Source organism: Danio rerio, chromosome 10 (assembly GCF_052040795.2).
Source record: "Danio rerio strain M-AB ecotype USA chromosome 10, GRCz13ab, whole genome shotgun sequence".
NCBI classification, from domain to species: domain Eukaryota; kingdom Metazoa; phylum Chordata; class Actinopteri; order Cypriniformes; family Danionidae; genus Danio; species Danio rerio.
Window position 1 is genome coordinate 11,323,434 of NC_141030.1, and position 22,602 is coordinate 11,346,035.

At 34.0% G+C, this 22,602-nt stretch overlaps 1 protein-coding gene across 4 annotated transcripts in view; it reads right to left on the reverse strand.

The window, feature by feature from the left end:
* Positions 1–22,602, reverse strand: part of exd3 (exonuclease 3'-5' domain containing 3) — a 123,520-nt gene that overhangs the window by 77,560 nt on the left and 23,358 nt on the right. For 3 of the 4 annotated variants that reach the window (XR_015500828.1, XR_015500829.1, XM_087270219.1), the window contains exons 2-8: positions 16,953–17,022; positions 9,340–9,404; positions 7,178–7,525; positions 2,975–3,028; positions 2,755–2,894; positions 2,246–2,352; positions 2,028–2,101 (exon numbers count right to left, since the gene is read on the reverse strand). Coding sequence is in view for 1 of the 4 variants with exons in the window: in XM_087270219.1 (XP_087126345.1) it covers positions 2,028–2,101; positions 2,246–2,352; positions 2,755–2,894; positions 2,975–3,028; positions 7,178–7,525; positions 9,340–9,404; positions 16,953–16,977 (813 nt within the window). In the remaining 3 variants the exon portion in view is untranslated. Of the gene's footprint in view, positions 1–2,027; positions 2,102–2,245; positions 2,353–2,754; positions 2,895–2,974; positions 3,029–7,177; positions 7,526–9,339; positions 9,405–16,952; positions 17,025–22,602 lie in introns of all 4 variants that reach the window. The other variant, XR_015500830.1, reaches the window with a different exon arrangement.

Below are 22,602 nucleotides of genomic sequence, written 5' to 3' on the forward strand. Positions count from 1 at the left end.
TCCTGCCTCGCTCATGCGTGGGTGAAACTTGTTCAGACTTGTCCTGTGCACTATAATGGAGCTTTCCTCACATTGTTTGTTCCTTCAAAGTCCGCCCTTTCTTCATGTGGTACTGCTGTGCGACAATAACTCAGTAGGTAACCATTTTCCTTATCATTGTAGATATATTTGATTGAGTGTCATTGTGTATTTTGGTTTAAATCACCTCAGGAAAAATATTACATGTGAAAACAAAATAGCAGAGATGCACATGTGCTAAACAACTTGTTGGGCTGTTTTTAATCTAATATGATTATTTGTTATTATCAACGTGTTGCTTGCCATGTGTTGTTGATTTAGGATTGTATTCAGTTTGATCGGAATATTCATATTGATAATAACGAGCGCACGTGAGGGTTATCACGACACACACACACACATCTGATCTGACAGCCTTCACAGCAGCACGGGAGAGAGGTGCGCCAGTCACTAAATCCAGCATAGGGGTTCTCAACTCACCGCCACAATCTGTCTTTATATTTTGCTCTGTGTTTGTTAAAAAGTCATCTGTTCTTAACGCTCAGGTGGGGTTTCAAAATCTGCCTCTGAGGACAAATCTGCACCTGCAGTTGAGTGAAACTCATAGAGTTTTTTTTTTTTTTTTTTTTACTTTTCTCTGATAGTTTTTCCTGCAATTGACAGCACAGAAGCGTTATCTGATTGACAAGCAGCAGCTACTGTACATGTGTACAAAAGAATCTACAACACCAAACAGGATGAATCTATGCTGCATTTTCAAAAGTAAAATGTACTATCTGTATTTAGCTTTTTGCTTGTACAGTGGCTCTGAACTGTCAAAACACCTCTAAAAATGGCTTTTTTGGACATTACATTTGAACATATGTACATTATTGTAACACGTTTTGTTCAAGAACATTTAAGCTGGTTTTAGTCCTTAGCTCTTTCATTTTATTTAAAATATATTTAACTCGCTTGTTGATTAAATCCCATTTTGTTATTTAACCTATTATTTTTATATAACAGTCAAGTTGCATGTTAATTTGCTACGAAGAAAAGAAAATAATTAGTTTTTTGCATGCTGATTTATGTGAAATTGTAAATATTGGTCTGTACAGTCACCTTGCAGTTTTGAAATTATAGCTTTTTTGTTTCGAGTACATTCAGTTCATAAGCGCAGAAAGAAAGAAAAAAAATTTAATAGAAGAAAAAAAATTTAAAAAGAAAGAAAAAAGAAGGAAACTTAGAAAAAAGAAATGAATAAAAAGTAAAAAGAATGAATAAAAAGAAAAAAGAAAGAAAAAAAAGTTATAGTAAAAAATGAATGGAAAAATAGCTATAAAAAAGATTGCCATCCTTTCTAATGAGAGGGTGCTCGCTGCAGAGCCATTTGAGCAGAGCTGAGCTCCAGCGAGGGGGAGCATGAGCTCTCGTTCTGCCTCCTGTAAGCTGTTTTAATGCGTACATCAACCCCAGCCCTAACCTTACCCCCAGTGACATCACTCGTAGAAGAAGTGCAAAAAAGGTGGAGCGCAGCTCGCCCAAATGGCTCTGCAGCGAGCACCACTTGTTTCTAATTGTATTATTCTTATTTTTCATTATTTCCCTTGAAAAAATGTTACTTTAATGTTACTATTAAATCAAAATTGTTCTATAAATTCTATATTTATATAGATTATATTTGAAAAAGTTGTTCACAAAATGAACATGACGTGGAGCAACTGACAAGCAGCGACAAAAACCATAAAAAGGAAGTTACATCATAAAAAGGGCCCTACCTAGATGCGTCAACAAATTTCTTAAATTATTATTATTATTATTTTTGTATTTTTATAATTTTATTCTGTAAATTGGGTGGTAATCAGGCTTTGAAAGTGTCACACGCCCAGTGTGCACATTCATTACAGGCACAAGAAAAAACACAACTGTATGCAGCACAAGAACTCAATGTGAACAGAGAGAGCAGATTTCATCATGTTTGTGAGCGCTATGATGTAAAAAGGGCGGTGGAAAAAAGGGAAGTTTCTCACCTCCACAAAGGTTTTGTACATGAGAAACCTCAGCGAGTCTGACTTCCTCTTGTAGACTGAATTCGGGCAGAGACCTGAAACACACCCAACGGCACCACGGTTACACAATCACACACATGTATGATCACACATACACACACAATCACACTCACACACTCACTCACTCACTCACTCACACACACACACACACACACACACACACACACACACACACACACCTGGGTCGAGGTGGAACTTCTCCATGAGCCTGAAGACGTGTTTGCTGAGCAGTTTGGGCTGAATCTGGTCTGAATGATGTTTGGAGAGAACCAGCTGAGGAAACTGACTGAAACACACAACAGCTCACTATCAGCATCACTGATCCAAACACTCATTGCACATCACTACTAATAGTGATAAACTAGTAGTAGAGGTAAATACAAAGACAATCATTTATTTTATTAATAATTAATGAGGTATATTGGTTAATAAAACTAAGGTAACAATTATTAATTAATTATTATTTTATATTTATTAATGTTATAACAGGGCACACTATTAACAATCATCATCATCATCTTTACACTATTTTGAATTAATAAAAATCAAAAATTAAATAAAATAAAAATAAAAATTAAACAGACCACAGTAAAACCATAACTAGTAAGGGAAATCATGTATTGAAAAAAAGATGGATGAATAAATACTGATGGATTTAATAAATACTGCCGAGTGTGTGTGTGTTGACCTGATGAGTGTCTGTGTGCTGAAGTCTGGCCGGCACCAGGAGTCCAGGAGGGATACGAGTCTCTGTTGCAGATCTGGATGATGACGAACGTAGAGCTCAGCCAGAGACAGCTTGTCCAGCAGGATGAGAGGAACACACATCTGACAAACATAAAACACACATCAACAAAACAGCACACAAACACACAGAAATAAAACAGTCCAGATGAACAGAGACTCACCTTCTCCATATCCAGATCTGACTGGAGCTCCATTTTCACACTGAACACCAGCGCCTGACACAAAACACGACATTTATAGCATTCGCTGGTTTTACCAGGACTGCAATACATAATCTATTGGATACATTTATTAAAACATGCATTTAAAACACACAATACTGTCATTGTTTCATTAAATCAATGATACTGTTTATCAGTGTTGCCAGATTGGGCGTTTTTGAATTTGATTGACAAAATTTGCGCAGTTTTGAAACATAAATTTTACATGCAACTTATTTAACAAAACATAACTGTGCTACAACAAACAAATTTAGTTAGTAACAACCAGTGCATAGCACAAACTTCGTGAGCTCACTTGCAAGAGAAGGTGAAGGAAAGTTATATCAAAATCTAACTCCTCTGACAAATCTGACTCCCCTTCGCATGAACGCGCATCACACTGCGGCTGCAGTTAAACAGCGGTTAATCGTGACACTTTTATCAATCATTTTTTCCGCAACTGACAGCAAGAATAAACTTGGAAGTGTTGTCTGATCGATAAGCAGCACCTAATTATATCCAAAAGAATTTTAAACGCCAAATGGGGCGAAACCAAACCCCATTTCAAAGGTAAAACATACTCTTATAATACACAACAATAAGTGCAGTGTGTGGGCAAGAGGCGGCAGTGTTTCGATGTGATATGGTTATGTTGTGGTTCTGTGACTGCTGGTTTTGGTTGCTTTATGGGTAAAAATTATGACAGTTGAAGTAACTAGGTTAATTTTGATTTAAATAAATTAAAACCAAATCAAATGTGTGGACATATGTGGACAGCACATTTTAGCTCTTAAGTGGCTATATAAAATACCTTGAATGTTTTATATTTTGTGACAGACATACAGTGTCATCCTTCAACTGTTTTGCAGCATAAATGTCCCAAACACAATTTTTAACTGTCCAAAATGGGCAAAATGTTGTTTTTACTCCTTGATAGTCAGAATGTTTTAAAAAATGTTAATATATTATATATGCTTTTAAAAAAGTGTTTTATGTAAATTCTGACCACGAGTCCACATATATTTATTTATATATATATATATATATATATATATATATATATATATATATATATATATATATATATATATATATATATATATATATATATATATACATAATTTTTCTCTAAAACTACATCATATTAAACATGATACTTAGGTTTTATTTTAATCAGGTTCCAATAAGCCCAAATAGCAAAGAGAAAAAAATGCATGTAAAAAAACACCTTGGGCCTTAAGAGGTAAATCTAATATTTTGTAGGGCTATGCAATTAATCGAAAATCCGATTTCGGCTTCTGATGATTATGAAAAACTATTAATCAAGATAAACGATTATTTATTATTATTTAATGCACCTTTTCCAGTAGTAAACATTTGTTGCCCTTAAAAGCACAAACTAAACCGCATGCTCCTGTGTATGCGGCGCGCACACACAGTCAGAAACATGCGGTCAGCATTCGGTTTCATTCGCACACTGTGACGAGCAGAGGGCACACATCTAAAGTCATCTTAATGTGAGCGCTTTAATGGTCAAATAGGTGTCAAAACGTGATGTTTAGTGATTATTCATATTAACCCTCATTTGTGTAATAAACAAACGAGTTGAGGATCAAAAGAAACATGAAAGTTAAACAAATACCAAAAGGAGAAAATCCCTCACTGCTCTTGACTGAAGGACTTTTGTAGCTTAAGTGTTTTTCTTACAGTGAAGATGCTTACAGCACAGTTTGTTTCATATTTTTATTCTATTGTATTTACTTCTCTTTCCTTTGCAGGGAGGAAAATAACTGTATACAATTCAAGTCAGAATTATTAGCTCTCCTGAATATTAGCTACCCCTTTCCCCCAGTTTCTGTTTAATGGAAAGAAGATTTTTGTCAACACATTTCTAAACATAATAGTTTAAATAACTCATTTCTGATAACTGATTTATTTTAATCTTTGCTATGATGACAGCACATAATATTTGACTAAATATTTTTCAAAATACAAGCATTCAAATTCAAAGTGTGATTCAAAGGCTTAATTAGGCAAGTCATTGTATAACAGTAGTTTCTGCAGACAATCAAAAATATATATTGCCTAAAGGGGCTAAAAATATTGACCTTAAAATAGGTTTCAAAATATTTAAACCTGCTTTTATTCTAGCCAAAATAAAACAAATAAGACTTTCTCCAGAAGAAAAAATATTACAGGAAATGCTGTTAAAATTCCTTGCTCTGTTAAACATCATTTGGGAAATATTTATAAAAAGAAAAAATTCTCAGAAGCGCTAATAATTTTGACTTCAACAGTTATCGTTTTGAATAATCGTAATTACAATTATGACAAAAATAATCGTGAATATGATTTTTTGTGTGCGTTTGGGCAGATTTTGGACAGCTTTTGGGCTGGAAAAAGTCAGCTATATCTGGCAACACTGTTGGTGATGATTGATGATAGATTAGTATTATTATTAGTAGTAGTAGTGGTAGTAGTAGTGGTGGTAGTACTACATCATATTGCCTTATATTCCTCTTTTCCACAGTAATGTTTAGGTGCCATATTTCACACATCACCGAGTATAAAATTCAAATTGTATTTGTTTATTTGACAACAGTATTAACTATTTACTGTAGTAATCATTCTTATTTAGTATATATTTTTTTCATTATTAACAACAACAAAGAAATCATAGAAATTTTTTATTGCTCAATTTTCATTACTTTTCTAGAGGTAACAAGTAATTTAAGGTATCTAAACATTACTGTGGAAAAGATGAATGAATGCTAAATATCACACAATTACAAATGACAACAACAACAACAACAACGACAACATAAAAACAACAATAATAATAATGCTTAATAAATATTACTCAAGTTAATAAATAATTAACTAAAATTAGGTTAGCAACAAATTAGCAGCATTATTTACCAGACAGTAATATAAAAAATTGTAACAGTAATCTAAATTAGTAAAAACATATTTACACAAACACGGGGAGAACATGCAAACTCTGTGAGGCGATTGTGCAACCCATTGCGCCACCGTGCTGCCCAGGTTAATCAAAATTTAATCAAATTTAAGCTGATTAATAGCACTGGTTTCCACAAAAAAACAAAAAATAATAAAAATAAATGATTGAATGAATCTGTTAAAAAGTTCAATGGGAAACGATATACAGTTGTTCATATTTTAAAACCATTTCATTAACCAGCTGGATCAAGACTGATCACCCTTGACAATAATAATGCATCAGTTTCTAATCTTTCCTTACTCAAATTGTAACATTGAGATTGTTGCATAAATGTAGGCATCTGCCCCGTATTATTTATGTAATTAAGTTTTATTTTATTTTATTATTATTTTCAATCATTTATTTATTATTATTTTTTGTATTCATCATTTTTTCTATTATTATTTCTACAAGCGTTGTTTGATATGGTGGTAAAATGTAAAAATGTTAAATAAATCATTAACAAAAAAAATTCTTTAAATTTTAATAAGGAAAGCCAGTAATAATATTAATAATAACAACAACAACAACAATAACAGAAACAGACTTGGGCTGGGTCTGAAATTGTATTCTTCCATACTATATAGTATGCCAAAAACAGTTTCAGTATCATCTCACAGCGAGAAGGTCGCTGGTTTGAGCCTCGACTGGGTCAGTTGGCGTTTCTGTGTGGAGTTTGCATGTTCTCCCCGCATTTGCATGGGTTTCCACTGGGTGCTCCGGTTTCCCCCACAGTCCAAAAACGTGTGGTATAGGTTAATTGGATAAGCTAAATTGTCCGTAGTGTATGAGTGTGAATGGGCGTGTATGGGTGTTTCCCAGAGATGGGTTGCAGCTGGAAGGGCATCCGCTGCATAAAACATATGCTGGATAAGTTGGCGGTTCATTCCGCTGTGGCGACCCCAGTTTAATAAAGGGACTAAGCCGAAAAGAAAATGAATGAATGAATGAATGAATGAATGAATGCATGCATGAATTAATGAATGAATGAAATAAAAACAATCTCAAATGTTGTGCACTTAACAGTATTTTTATATAATCAAGTCCATATTGCAATCCCTAAATCATAAGAAACCCATTAATCAGTCCCTGAGGCGTGTTGTGTGTGTGTGTGTGTGTGTGTGTGTGTGTGTGTGTGTGTGTGTGTGTGTGTGTGTGTTGACCTCTTTAAAGCAGCAGCAGCAGTGCAGGTTGTCCACGTGCTCCAGCAGCAGCGGGCGCTTCAGTGTCTTCAGCTGATAGACCTCCAGCAGGGGCTCCATGAAGCCAGGCTGAGAGTCGGTGAGGAGCCCGAGGGCCCGGCGCTGTAAACACAGCCTCTCCTCTTCATCCAGCATGTCCAGAGCAACCTGTGGATTATTGCTCCTCCAGCGCATGAACTCTGAGAGAATCAACTGGCTCAGCGTGCTGGGTTTGGGCTTCTGGACAGTGACACAGCCCTCCAGGATGTCAAGCAGACCAGAGAGAGGCTCCTGCATCTGAGAAAAACTGCCCGCTAAAGCCTGACGTAGCTGAAAGACAGGGAGATGAGCGTTTTATAATAAATAAAATGTAATCAAATAAAAAAATGCACTAAATAATGTTATAATATATAATGAATTAAAGAAAATTAAATATAAAGTAAAATAATTTTTTTAGACTTTACAATAAGGTTTGATTGCTTAAGAACGGTGATTGTCAGCACAGTTAGGCCAAAATTTAGTAAAATAAACTGTTTTGTGTTTAATGGTTTATAATTAGAATATAGCATTCAGTTAGATCAAATAATTAGAATATTTATATAATAAAGATTATTTTAAAAATCATAAATTTTAATTTCATATAATATATAAACACGTGCACACACACACACACACACACACACACAAACACAAAAACACACAAAATATAAGAATAAAAAATAAATAAATAAAATCAAAACAAATAACAAATTAATAAAATAAAAATAAATAAATAAATGTTATTAAATAAAAATAAATACAAAATTATTTTTTTCAATTAAAATTTTATTCAATTAAAAATAAGGAAACAAAATGTGTGGTAAAAAATAAAGTTAACCAACATAATATAAATAAACTTAACAAGTTTTGTATCAATTAATAGTCACAACCCATTTTTGAATGTAAAAAAGAAATTTGTATATCATTTGTTCAAGTTATTTGTATTTCAAGGTATGATTTCATACCATGTATAACATGGTCCATATACCACTTAATAAAACATAGGAAACATGATACTGTTTCCTTAAATTAAATCAAAGTAAATTGTATAAAAGGGAATCATAACACAACTTATAAAAAAACTAATTTAAGTGATGCAAAAATTATTCACTTGCATCAGCTACCAAACCTTAAGTAGTTTCTTTTTCTTCTGAGCCAATAAAAAAGATATTTTGAAGAAAGCTGAAAACGTGACAGGTTTTAGATTTCTTCAAATGATTTTTTTTTTTTTTGTGTTCAACAGCAGAAAAGAAACTCTCTGACAAGACAAAGGTCAGTAAACAATGACAACTGTAGAGTTTTTGTAAACCATCAATTTAAAAAGTAGTATTTATTTTTTGTGAAAGCTAAATTAATGAATACTGCATGTTACACTAATTAACATCTGAAATATTTATAAATTATTACAAATTAATGATGATCAAATTAAATAATAAATTGGATATTCAACATCATTTATAGAAAAGGACAGAAGAATCTCTTATCTGGGTGTTTCCAGGCACAAAATTAGGCCGGTAAAATAAGGTGATCTCATAGGCCTTGACATTTTTGCCACTTGAAACAAATTCATTTTGCACGATTCTTAAAATCTTATCAAGTAAAACATTAAATATTTAAAAACGCATTAAATATTAAACAGAATTAAATACATGAATGGTGCTTGAGTATCACTTGTGGTTTTTTCAATAGCCACACTGTAAGAAATTTTGGTTGCCTTAAATTTTAAACCGAATCAAATTAACCTTATGGGTTTATTGAACTTATATTATGTTAAACTGACTTAAAACAGCTTGCATAACCTATAAAATTAAGTTAGAACACGATTAACTGAGTTTAGTAAGTTATAGTGGCCTAAAAACATATGCTGTCAAGACTAATTGATCATATTTTTTTTACAGTACACGACGGTGATTCAGGTAAAGTGAAGGTGGTACAAAATTCTGCCTCACAATTATCCATGCAGGAAAAAAACCTCATCCTAAATACTGAGTAGAGAAGAACAGGAATGTTTTGTAGGCCCCTCGTGCACGTCTGTTCCTTCACGTGACCTTCTTTCACCTCTCCTGAGACACTGGGTTCGAGTTTTAAGCACATCTGTTTCTTACCTCGTCCTGCTCTTTCCTGCTCCACAGGCCACAGAGCAGCTCCAGCAGGGCCGGCAGGTCAACACCTTAGGCACAAAACATGACACCAGCTTAGTTTACACACGCACACACACACACACACACAGACCACATCTCTCCACAGATCGCTTTGCACTGGTTAGTGTATTATATTAAGATATTTTGGATTACATAGGATTTAAGTCATAAAATGTCTTAATAAACTCAAACCGCTTCCCTAAAGACCTTTTACGGTTGCCAAATAAGTGAAATAAATGACCAAACTACCAAATAATACTTGCCATGAGTATAACCACATTCACCATCATGAGGAAGTATAATCACTCTCATAGGAGAATTTTGCTTTCACAATCCAAAATAAATGAAGTTATGCAACATCAGTGCCCAAAAGCTCCAGCCCTTCTGTTACCTGAGCAAAGCTGAGGTCGTTGAGTGCGTGAAATGTCCAACATTCCACACTTCATTTTAATGGTTGAATAAGTGCATCATCCGGGTAATTAATGCACACTTATTATTTTTTGAGTTTTCATTGCGAATGCACCACTTACACTATTTATACTACAAAATGGCGTAGAATAGTGCATAGGTATGCAATTTGGGACGCACCTAGGGCTTTATCCAATAAGTATTTCAATGAGTGCCTTATTAAGGCCTAAAATACAAGTTCCCACTCTGAGCCCAGGGTTCTTATATCTTTTCCAAGGTCAAATTTAAGGACTGTTCAAGCACTTTTCAGGAGCAATTTTAACATTTTACCAGCATTATTCAAGTGTGGCAAATTACATATGTACAAACAAAAATATACAGTTATAGTTTACCAATTGATGTTGAAGGTTTGTTTATTATTATTATTAATGGTTTTCCAGGAGATTTTCTCAATATTTTCAATATTTATTTTATTTTGGAGAAAGTCTTATTCATTTTAGTTTAACTGGAATAAAATCTGTTTGTTTTATTTATTTAAGGTCATTATTATTAGGTATATTATTAGCCCTTTTAAGTCTTTTTTTTTTTTTGTAAACACTGCAAAAAAAAAAAAGACAAAAAGTCAAAACAACAATTGTTTGTTTGTTGCTTTAACTCATTTCAATCAGTTAATAAGGTTTCAACTTAATATTTTTAGGGAGTTTGTCTGATGTTGAGTAGAGATTAATAGAAAAGTTAATTTGATACCACAAAATATAATAAATGACTATTTTTTACAGTGTACAGAACAAACCACTGTTATCCAACGACTTGCCTAGTCAACTTAATTAACCAAGTTAAGTCGTTAAAAGGCACTTCAAGTTCATTTTCTTGCAAAATAAGTAAAAAAATATTTTGCACTGTCAACATGGCACAGAAAATAAAATAGTTATTATAAATGAGTTATTAAAACTAATATGTTTAAAAATGGGTGGGAAAAATCTCTGTAAAACAGCACTTGGGAAATATTTTCAAAAAGATTAAAATTTCACAGGAGGGTGAATCATTTTTTTCAAATGTACATTCATCACATTATATCAGATGACACTTATTTGTTATAGCGTATAATGTTGTTTATTATTCTATAGTATAATATAGTATAGTATTACTATTATTATAGTATTATGTTATTATTATTATAAGCGCAGAGGTGCAGAAGGTAATGCTGTCGTCTCACAGCAAGAAGGTCACTCGTTCGAGCCTCGGCTGGGTTAGCTGGTGTTTTTTCAGTGGAGTTTGCATGTTCTCCCTGCATTTGCGTGGGTTTCCTCCAGCTGCTGCGGTTTCCCCACAGTCCAAAGACATGCGGTACAGGTGAATTGGGAAGGCTAAATTGTCCGTAGTGTATAAGTGTGTGTGGATGGATGTTTCCCAGACATGGGTTGCGGCTGGAAGGGCATCCGCTGAGTAAAAACGTGCTGGATAAGTTGGTGGTTCATTCTGTTGTGGGGACCCCGAATTAATAAAGGGACTAAGCCGACAAGAAAATGAATGTATGAATATGATTATAGTATTAAACATGGAAATAAAATAATGGTATGTTTTCTTTAAGCCCAGGATTGAATTATTGTCTTTACTCTTATAAATGTCATTTACTCAATCTTTAAATTAGTTTTTATTCATCTTAAATGTATATTTATTTTAATTTCATGTATTACACACTCATAGTAATAATCTAGTCTCCAATACTTTTGTCTTCTCCATTACTAAGCAAATATGACCTATTTAGAAAAGATTAATGATTATGATGAAAGCAACAAAATTGGATTTTAAAGCAGTTTTAAGCCTTTTATCCAAAAACAAATCACTTTTCAAATACTAGACAAAAATTCAAGCATTTTCCATGATTTCCAGCACCCGTACGAACCCTGTGAGCCAAATGTTAAATTTCCTAACTCGTTAGGGTTAGGGTTAACTGTAATGAATGGCAAAAAAACAGACAGCTGTTGTATTGAGCAATGAGCAGACACAAAACAGTCACAGACAGTATTTTAAGAGGTTCAGGCTGTGACTTGAGATTTTCTCTGAAGTGATCGCCAGATGACAGCAGGGAAAGGAATAACATGGCACTCAAACATTTATATCTGTTTGTTTATTTATTGCCACATCAGCAAACTTACGGCTATTTTATGGCAAGACCAATATACATACTGAGGAACTGGGTATACAGATTCTGATACATGGGAGGAAAGCCTTAGAAGAATTCGATCTTGTTCGTTTAATTCCAGGCATCAGTTAATTCAATTGCATAGACTGCATAGATGCATAGACTGACACTACTTAAAATTAAATTACACAGAATTTTTCCCACCATTTCCCCTACATGTTCCCCCCTTTGGACATGTCCAAAACTATATGATTTCTGGTGTGACATATTTTAATGATTTTCCAATATTGTTTACCTTTACACCCCAAATTGCTATATTTGGGTAGTTCTTTGCTGGATCATAATTTGTATATACAATGCACCATCATTTATTGAATGATTATTGCTAAAAGTGTCATTCTAAAACTGTGGAAATCAGATTCTGTTCCTCAATTTAAGACATAGTTAACTTATCTAACTCAAATATTGCACATGGAAAGAGTCCGTTATGGAGTTATTGGTATTCTTGCTAAGTTTATAATATATGGCAACCATTTCTTGATCACCTGGACCAATATAATGTGGATTCTGAGCAGCAGTGTAATGCTTAATATGCTCACTACCTCTATTGACTGTCTCATTGTGTTTCATTGAAACCGTTTATACGTCCTAATCTTTTAGGGCATAAAAACTTTTTTTTATTTTATTTTTAGCTATTTTTCTTTATTTTAATTATTATTACCATTGTTTTCTTTGCATTATCCTGCCTATTCCTTTTATTTTTCATTTTTGTTGTGTTGTTTGGTAATTATTGTAAAACTAATAAAAATGAAAAATGAAAAAAAAAAAAATGAAAAAAAAAATCTAAATGAGTCCTACGTCCCAGTAAAAAGTACAACAAACAAAATTTAAATGTAAACCTATTTTTTTTCCAAATAAAAAAAAAAAAGTTCATCACATTTTGCATCCAGTTGTCAGAAGTCGTGGGAAAACTTGCACCGTCTTGCAAAAATACAAAATATTACAGTTAACCTGTAATATGGGAGGAAGTCCAAAAAGTGCAAAACTGAGTATTCATTAATTTCCTTTAGATAAAAAAAAATCCACCACAGAATCATCCATAATATACCCAGGAATGTGCGTTAACGAGCCCAAATAGAGTCACTTTTGTTCCCCCTGGACTTTTCCCTCCAGCTCAAGACTTTTACCAACTTTTCCCCCCCTTTTAAATCCAGGATACAAGCTTAACTATTTTACATCCTTTTGTAATGCACTCCTTGACTCCTTTTTCCCAGTCGGCTATTGTTACATGTGGATACTTCACACCGCATTTGAATTGAGCTAAAAAAAAGGGTCAGAAAATTAACATTTAATACGCGGAACAGACACAAAAAGGAGGAGTCTATTGTTGTGTGTGAGAGGTGTTGGGGCTTTGTATTTTGGGGTAGTGATTCCAGGCCACAAAACTGTGAGAAGATGAGACATTTTTTTTCTTCTTTTTTCGGGAGGAGGAAGGCGGGGGCGAGACAGGAGCGGCCGGTGACAATGGGGTAACGGAGGGGAGGTATATATGCTCCTTTGAGTCGCCCTGAAAGCAACGCTCTCTCTCATGCTGTGTAGCAAACACCTTTCTTCTCCTTCTTCCCAGGGCCGGTTTTCCTGACCCCCCTTCTTCATGTTTGTCTCGGATTTCCCCCGGAAAAGGGCAACACGGTGGTCACGGTGTAAAAAATCCAGCCTTCCTGACCGACAGCCTGGGAAAGTGGTGCAAAGGGCTTTTCTCCGTCCACTCTTTTAAACGCAACCCCACCCCCAATTCGGCAGCACGGAGATCATCGTATTTGCTCAAAAATCCTTCCTGCATGAACTTAAAGGGATAGTTCAGCCAAATATTAATTCTCTTTCTTCTGTTAAACAGATATTTTTTTAATATGCTGAAAATAGTAGCTGTTTTATTTTTTTTATTATAGGAGACGATGGTTACCGGTTTCCAACATTCAACATTAAAAACACACATCACACTGTAAAAATTGCTAGTTTTTACACAATCCCAACACAAAGTTAACTTCATTGTTTTTTACAAATTTAAGTAGATTGAACATAAAATAATTAAGTTGTCCCAAAAGAAACCTCAAGAAGTGTGTAATTTCAGTCCATATTACATAAGTAGTTTGAACAAGCACTGTAAGAGTGCATAAAGGTTTAGAACCAAGTTTAAAAGGGGAATAAACAGTAGTTTTAGGATGAGCAGTCCCTTTACAGGCGGTCTTAAACATTATTTAGAGTAGTGATTTTCCCATAAGTGCACTTGTGTTTGAGGGCAGAGTGCATGCATATTAGCGCGATGACACACAAACATATTATATGCTGTCGTCTTTGTCTGTACTCCACCCTAACCTCATTCTTTTACAGGCATTAACATACACGCACACAAAACACACACACACACACACACGCACACACACACACACGCACACACACACGCACACACACACACACACACATGCAGGAAAGTGGGGCGGAAGGACGTTCAGGAATGCAGACTATGCAGAGAGTCAATGGGAAGCTTGAGAAAGTGAGAATGTTATTGAAGGAGACAGGTATGTACTTGGAGAAGTTCATATCATCTATGACTTCCACTAGTGGAGTAAAGCGAGCCAACAAGCATGATGAAATGACATAAAAACCCAATATGAGATTTTTTTTTAATATGGCCATGATGCTGGTCAGTCTCAATAATAGTGTTGAGACTGGTTGCTTGTTAGTTGATTTATCCATTAAAAATAAACTGGATTTTACATTTGGAAAAATAAAGGCAAGTAGTAAATGGTCCCTTCAGGATTTTGCAGGTTAGTTTTCTGATTTTTGCACCCTAATTTTTTAACTTCTAATAATATTTTTGTAAAGTTTTTCTTTTACATCAAGACTCCACTACACTTTGTATTTATACAGTTGAAGTCAGAATTATTAGCTGTTACATTTGAATTATTTTACATTTTTCCCAAGTACAGTTTAATGGAAAGATTTTTTTCAGCACAGTTCTGAACATATAATAATTCAATAACATATAATAGTTCAGTTATTCAAAGAATAATAGTTTTAATAACCTTTTTTTTTCTTTGCCATGACAACATACTTTTTTAGATATTTTGCAAGATACTGGTCTAATTAAGGAAAGAAAAGTGCCTTAAGGGGGGTAATCATATTGACCTTAAAATTTGTTTAAAAAATTCAAAAACTCCAGAAGAGAAAATATTATAGGACAAATATACAAAGTTTCTTTGCTAATAATTTTGCACCTTAACTTGTACCTTTACCCTATAAATCCTACTATAATATCACATTTGATACATGTAGCACTTGAAATGATCAATATAAAAAAAAACATGTTAAATTTGTTTCTGCATTAATGATTATAAAATATGTTTATCAAATGTGAAGTATTTGCTTTTGTTCAATCAATCACCACTGTACCAAAGCCTTCACAGTAAAACGGAGCTCTCAAATGTCATCTTACTAAAGATTTTAGGACAATAAATATTTATATTTTTATCCATATAAACATCAAGTGCATCAACGTAATGTTTTGCTCAGTTTTGTTTTTCCTCATTCTCAGCAAATATCACATGCTATATTAAAAGCCTGGTGAATCTTTTCTGGCATAAAAGGGATAGTTCACCCATAAATTAAAATTCCGTCATCCTTTACTCACCCTCCACTTTTTTCCAAACCTATTTCTTTCATCTGTTAAACACAAAATAATACATCCTGAGAACGTTGTTAACAACAGCCATTGACATCCATAGTAGGAACCAAAAATAATATGGATGTCACTGGCTGCTTTTTTACAGCATTCTTCAGAATATCTTGTTTTGTGTTCAACAGAAAAAAGAAATTTGAGTGTGAGTCATTGACGAGGAAATGTTCATTTGTGGGTCAAATGTCTGTAAAGGAATCACAAATACTCAATATACTGTAATAGTTGTTTCTCTCAGGAATTGTACTACACCAAAACCCAACAGTCAACTTTATCAAATAAAATGCATGTGGTTAACTCAAAATTGACAGAAAGTTAATTCTACTCATTTGAAAAGAGTTTTAAACTTAGTGTTGAAGGTAATGAGTTAATTAAAAACTTCATTCCTTCAAGTTCACAGTACTCGTATAGATAAGTTTTTTAACTCAAATGGTTTGTAGCAATCGGTTTCCTCAAACAGTTTGAGTTGCTTTAACTTATCGTGTTTAACAGTACTCAGTTGGTTAAAATTCTCTTCATTTATTAGTTTTATTTCGTTTACTCAAATGGATTAAGTTCACAGTACTCATTAGGGTTAGTTTTTGAACTTAAATGGATTGTTGCAATCGGTTTCCTTAAACAGTTTGAGTTATATTAACTTTTTGGGTTTTACAATGTAGTTAATGAAACTGCAAAGGCAATATGGTGGCTCAGTGGTTGGTGGTTCATTGGCTGTGGCGAACCCTGATGAATAAGGAACCAAGCCTAAGGAAAATGAATAAATGGATAATAACAGTACTTTTACTTGACTACATTTTAGAACTGTATCGTACTGCACAATTTCATTATTCATTATTATATACTGCATTATCCTCATTACTGCTCTATTTTTCAACCTGCACTCCATACTTGATGTTTATGTGTTCTTGTCTACGGTGATTGACTAAGTATTTTGCATCCCATTTGATTCCATACTGACTTCTGGTCAAATGTTTGTTGTAAAAATCATCTCTGCTAGCCTTAGCACACAATACTTATAATATAGACCATTTCAATGTGGTCATGTCAATGACCCACGAACATTTCCTGCTTCTTATCATACTATTCCATAACAAGAGGCAATTCAATAATAGCTTCATGTTAAAACAGCTATAATAACATTATCAATATGTGGACCATTTTGGATTTTCGGAAGATATGGAAATTAAAAATGTAAAACAGGAAATACGTTGGGACCATTGTTTTTGTTTGCACCCCTTAAAATGGTCTATTAAAATCACTTAATGCTCCTAAGATGAACAAACATACCTTTAGATTGTCCTACCAGGCTCATACTTGTTCACCTGGTGGCGCTGTCCAAACTCAACACGTCCACACCCTCTACAACAAAAACCACATCATTGTTATGATTGTAAAACACATGGAAAAAACGGATTCAAAACAGATAACAGGCTGGAACATGCTTAGGAGACTTTAACATGTCTAACATTGCATAATTCCTCTACTTGGAGGATTTTATTAACATATATTACATTTATAGGTAAAATAAAAATTGTACTAGCTTTGTCTCTCAGTCTGGGAAGTGAATGAAGGGCTCTCCTCAAACAAATGTGTGTAAAACGATTTCTTTCTTCTTCTTTCCATTTACCAATCCCCCAAAATAAGTGTCGTTCAACAGCTGGACTCATGAGTCCTCTCAGTTTTGCTCAAGTCAGCGATAGTTTTCCTCACAAAAAGCAAGAGTTACGTGTCATTCCCTACTGCACAGGTGTCAAACTCAGTTCCAAAAGGGCCGCAGCTCTGCACAGTTTAGTTCCAACCCTAATTAAGCACACCTGATCAAACTAATTGAGTCCTTCAGGCTTGTTTGAAACCTACAGGTAAGTGTGTTGGAGCAGAGTTGGAACTAAACTGTGCAGGGCTTCGGCCCTCTAGGGATTGAGTTTGACACCCCTGCCCTACTGTATCTGCAGCGCTTCAGGGGTAAGATTTACCTTCAGATTAAGAAGGGAAAAGTACAACAAGGGATTTTTTTTCAGGTTTGTCAACTTAACAGTTAAAGTGACTCGTGTTGAGCAACATGTGAACAAGTGCCTCAGGTGTCACTGCCCACATGTACACGTTTGGCACACAAACACGCTCTCCCTCCCTGTGGGAACAGCAGCCCGAGCACAGGCACACTGCCAGCTGGCTCCGCGACGCGCTTTTGAGGCTAAGGATGTTTTGTTTTTTTGGTCTGGAGTCTGGACTGTTTCTCTCAGCAGTCTCGAGGGAAGATCCAGGCACTGAACGCCATGCCAAACAGGCCTGACAAAGGCTCTTAGAGCAGCTCTGGTCTGCACTGACATCTAGTGGACACTGATGGATCACACAGTAGCAAATCATTCATTCATTCATTATCTTTTCGGCTTAGTCCCTTTATTTGTCCAGGGTCGCCACAGCGAAATGAACCGCCAACTTATCCAGCATATGTTTTACACATGTTTTGCTGGGAAACACCATACACTCTTATTCAAACATATATACAGTGAGGACAATTTAGCTTAAACCAATTCACCTATAAAGCATGTCTTTGGACTGTGGGGGAAACCGAAGCACCCGAAGGAAACGCACACAAACACGGGGGGAACATACAAACTCCACACAACAGAGGCTCAAACCAGCAACCTTCTTGCTGTGCGGCAACAGCGCTACCCCCCGCGCGCAACCCAATAGCAAATCAGTTGAACCAAAACAAAAAATTCTGTCATCTCGTTTATTCACCCTCAACTTGTTCCAAAGCAGTTGAAGTTGTTTTTTTTTTTCAGGGTTTGGTACTAGTTTGCAACATTCTTCAAAATATCTTCTTTTGCATTCAACAGTCGGTCCCTTTAACTGTGTTTCAGGTGTTGCTTTCTATTCTTTGAGTGAATCAGATTTATGATTGTTATGGAGAGGAAGTGCGTATGTAATATTAACCTGTCACCATTTAAAGACGCCACAGAAAAATACTTTTTTCTTATGTCCAAGTATTTTGAGGAGAAAAAATATATTAAAAATAGTTCTATTTAGATTACATATTTTCCATTGTCGCATGTTATTTAAGATATAATAATACGTATATTAAAAAGGTCTTATTTTCTATTTTTTATTTCAGGGTTTCTGCAGGTTTCAGTCAGATTTAAGACACTTTTAAGATTATTCTGAATGAACTTTTAGACTTATACAGGGCGAAACACACAAAAAAAATTAATTTACTTATTTATCTATCTGACATAGACATCACAATTAAACTGGACAACAAAATGCATTTGTTTAAGTGTTTTAGCAGACTAGCTAATTCTCAACACCTGACCATGGGAGGCTTGACAAAAGGAAAATAAAATAGATACATATACACAACATTATAATTCTTCACATAAAATTAGCAAAGGCAGCATGATCAAACAAACTAATAGTAGACTACTTGTGCTTTAAACACTTTTTAAGAATATTACTAAAATATTTATATTACTTTCTAATTTTAGGCTTACAGGTAAATCATTCCACAATTTGGTTCCTTTAAAAGAAAACAACAGATTGACCAAAAGGGATCTTACACTTTGTCACTAGACAGTCACCATTAGCATTTGGTCGTGTGACTCTGAGAGGTTTGATGCCTACTGATTAGATCTGAAAACAGCCTTGGAACATGATTATTTAAACAATTAAAAAAACAATTTAAGATTAAATTAAATTTAATGAAACTATCAAAACTAAAAAGGTTATGTTTCATAAAACATCACATTGATGCATAGGCTTTAAGTCCATAATTTTAATTGCTTGATTATATAGAGTTAATAGACTTTAATGTGGTTAAAGAGGCTTGTGACCATGATGTAATGCAATATGACAAGTGAGGGCTGTACGATTTGGGGAAAATATCTAATTGCGTTTTTTTTTTTTTGACAGATATTGCAATTTGATTTCTGATTCAACTCAAGCTTCAAGATGATTTTAATTTAATTCAAGCTTCAGCTCAATAATCTGTAAGCCGTGGCAACAATTCTGCGACTATGAATAAACCTGAATTGCGACACCAAAAAAAGTGCAAAACAACTTGCATTCTAAACATTCTATAAATTGTCCTTTTTCTAATTCAGGACCTTGCTCAACATTCATTCATTCAATTATTCATTTTCTTGTTGGCTTAGTCCCTTATTAATCCAGGGTCGCCACAGCGGAATGAACCGACAACTTATCCAGCAAGTTTTTACGCAGCAGATGCCCTTCCAGCCGCAACCCATCTCTGGGAAACTTGCTCAACATGTGACGCTTTATATTTGTTTATTTTGGAGTTGTGCATGTACATAAATAAAGTTTTTGTTAAAACCTGTATTATTTATAGTGGTAATCTATCATCTTGACTATGTCTACATGCCTCAATGCATTGAGTTGCTGCCATGTGATAGGCTGATTACAGATTTGCGTTAAAGAGGAGTTGGTCATATACCTAATACCCATACCTAATAAAGAGGCCGGTGGCTCTTTAAAAATACTTAATTTGCTAAAAAATAAAAAATAAATGGCTCATAAATGAAAAAAGTTTCCTGACCCCTGGTCAAGCAAGTTTAATTTTCTGAAGCATAGTGGACTAGTTTTGAAGCACTTCACCTCAGCTGTTATTCGTTAGTTTTGTAACCTTTTGCAATTAGCTAAACGCAACGTTTCATATTGCCCTAGTGTGCATATATAATTTTGCAGTTTGATATGTTAGTAATCTTGTAATAGACTTGGCTTGACCTTCTTACATATATTTTTAACATGACTATCAAATTTAAAATCCATGTCTAGAGTTATGCACTTTCCTGTTTGTTTGTTTGTTTAATTGCAGGCTTTCTGCATAGTTTAGTTTGCACAATTCTGATTGGGCAGAATGAAAGTGCGCTCACTCAATATACATATTTCATATTGCAGCCTCTTGCGATTAGCTAATCACAAAGTTTCAAATCGAGATTGCGATTCGATTCCGATTAATCACACATCCCTATGGACACAGGAACATTAATACCAGTTTAAAACTATTTAAGACATACAACACGATATTTGAGTGAATTTAAGACTTTTTAAGGCCTACATTTTCTATCATTCTTTTTTTTTTTAGACATTTGAAGACTTTTTTAGACCCTGTGGACACCCTGTATTTACTAATAAAGCAGATTTTTCTTGCAACATGTCAAAGAAAAATACTGTCTCAAGTTTTCACAGAAAAGTAGGCTACAATTAGTTAAAACAACAAAAGCTTTAATTTTCTATTGCGATTGAAAATCTGGGTTATTCTACCAAACACTGATAGCTTAACTCTTCTGCAGTTAAAACGTTGATAGCGAGTTATTGTTTGAAAATATTAGCAAATATAAACAACATGGCACATTTGTTATGTGAGTGGTTTTTGCTAAATGTTCTAAATGACAACATTTTAATTACACATTTGTAAGTAATGCAATTAGTGGTTTACAGAGTAAATTTTTTTTAAAAAGATGAATTTTGTTACACAAATATATATTATAAATTGTGTTATATTATATTATATTATATTATATTATATTATATTATATTATATTATATTTCTAGTCAATTACATCAATCTCTAAGAAAATATTGTATTTTAGATTTATTACATAATTATAATTACACAATTTATTACAGTGAGCACAAATTACATTTAAATTAACATTATTTAAATTGGCACGTTACAATAAAAACACATTTTGACAAAAATTCTTAGTTACACTTTAAAACACAATGTAAATGTAACAAAAACAATCAATAAATATTACAGTAGTATTTCTTTAATAATTACTATAGCTTTTATTAATAGTGTTAATTAGTATTTATTTTAGATGTTCTGTTTTAATAATGTACAATGTTGCTGTGAGTTTAGCCTTTATTTCCTTTTTTTAATTGTATACATTATAATACAATATAATATACAATAACACATTATTTTAGTTTTTTGTTAACTGCCATAAAAGTGTAAAACACACACAATATATATTACATTCTTCTAACTATTTGAATAATAACTTCCTGTTTATTTTTTGAACGGTGTATGCGGTGACTGATGTGACTTATCAGTGGTGTATCTGCTCTGACGCTTCTGATTGGCGTTCTGGGAGTTTGCGCTTTTGTTATCGAGCGCACGCGTGAAAGACGCAAACAATAGAGGCACGCGAGCTGCCGCTTCAGGACGCGCTCAAGCGGGCTCATCAAACCGAGTCACACCGCCGAGATTTTGCGCTCCACAGCACACATTATACCGCATTACTTTACATCACATGCCATTTAAACTCAATCTGCTGCACTTCTCACCACTGCATGCCAGATTGCGCTCGAGATGCATTACCTTTCCACTGTTTGCGTGCACTGTTTGATTCATTATAAGACAACTTTCTTAAATAGAACTTAGTAAAATCATTGCATTATAACTGCCATTGAACAGCATTGTGTCATACATTCTCAATTAAGTGTGTGTACTGGTTTTGGTAGTTTATGAGGTCACATTTGTATTATGACATGGGTATGACTTAGGTATTACAATGTTGAGGTGGTTTATGAGGACATGACTTGTGTCATCCGTCAAAATACTTAACAGGGTCTTTTCACATTCAAAATCTGCCACAGGTTTCTTGTAAGGCTTGAGATTAAGGGTAGAGTTATGGTAAGGTAAAAATAGTTTTTACAGCATAAGATACGAACATTATGCCTATGATGTAGGGCTGCATGATATTGGAAAAATTTGACATTGTCAAGTATATAGTCACATTTATAAGTCCCCCTGAATTATTAGACCCCGTGTTTATTTTTTTTCTTCCTAATTTCTGTTTAAAGGAGAGAAGATTTTTTTCAACACATTTCTAAACATAATAATTTTAATAACTCAATTCTAATAACTGATTTATTTTATCTTTGCCATGATGACATTAAATAATATTTTACT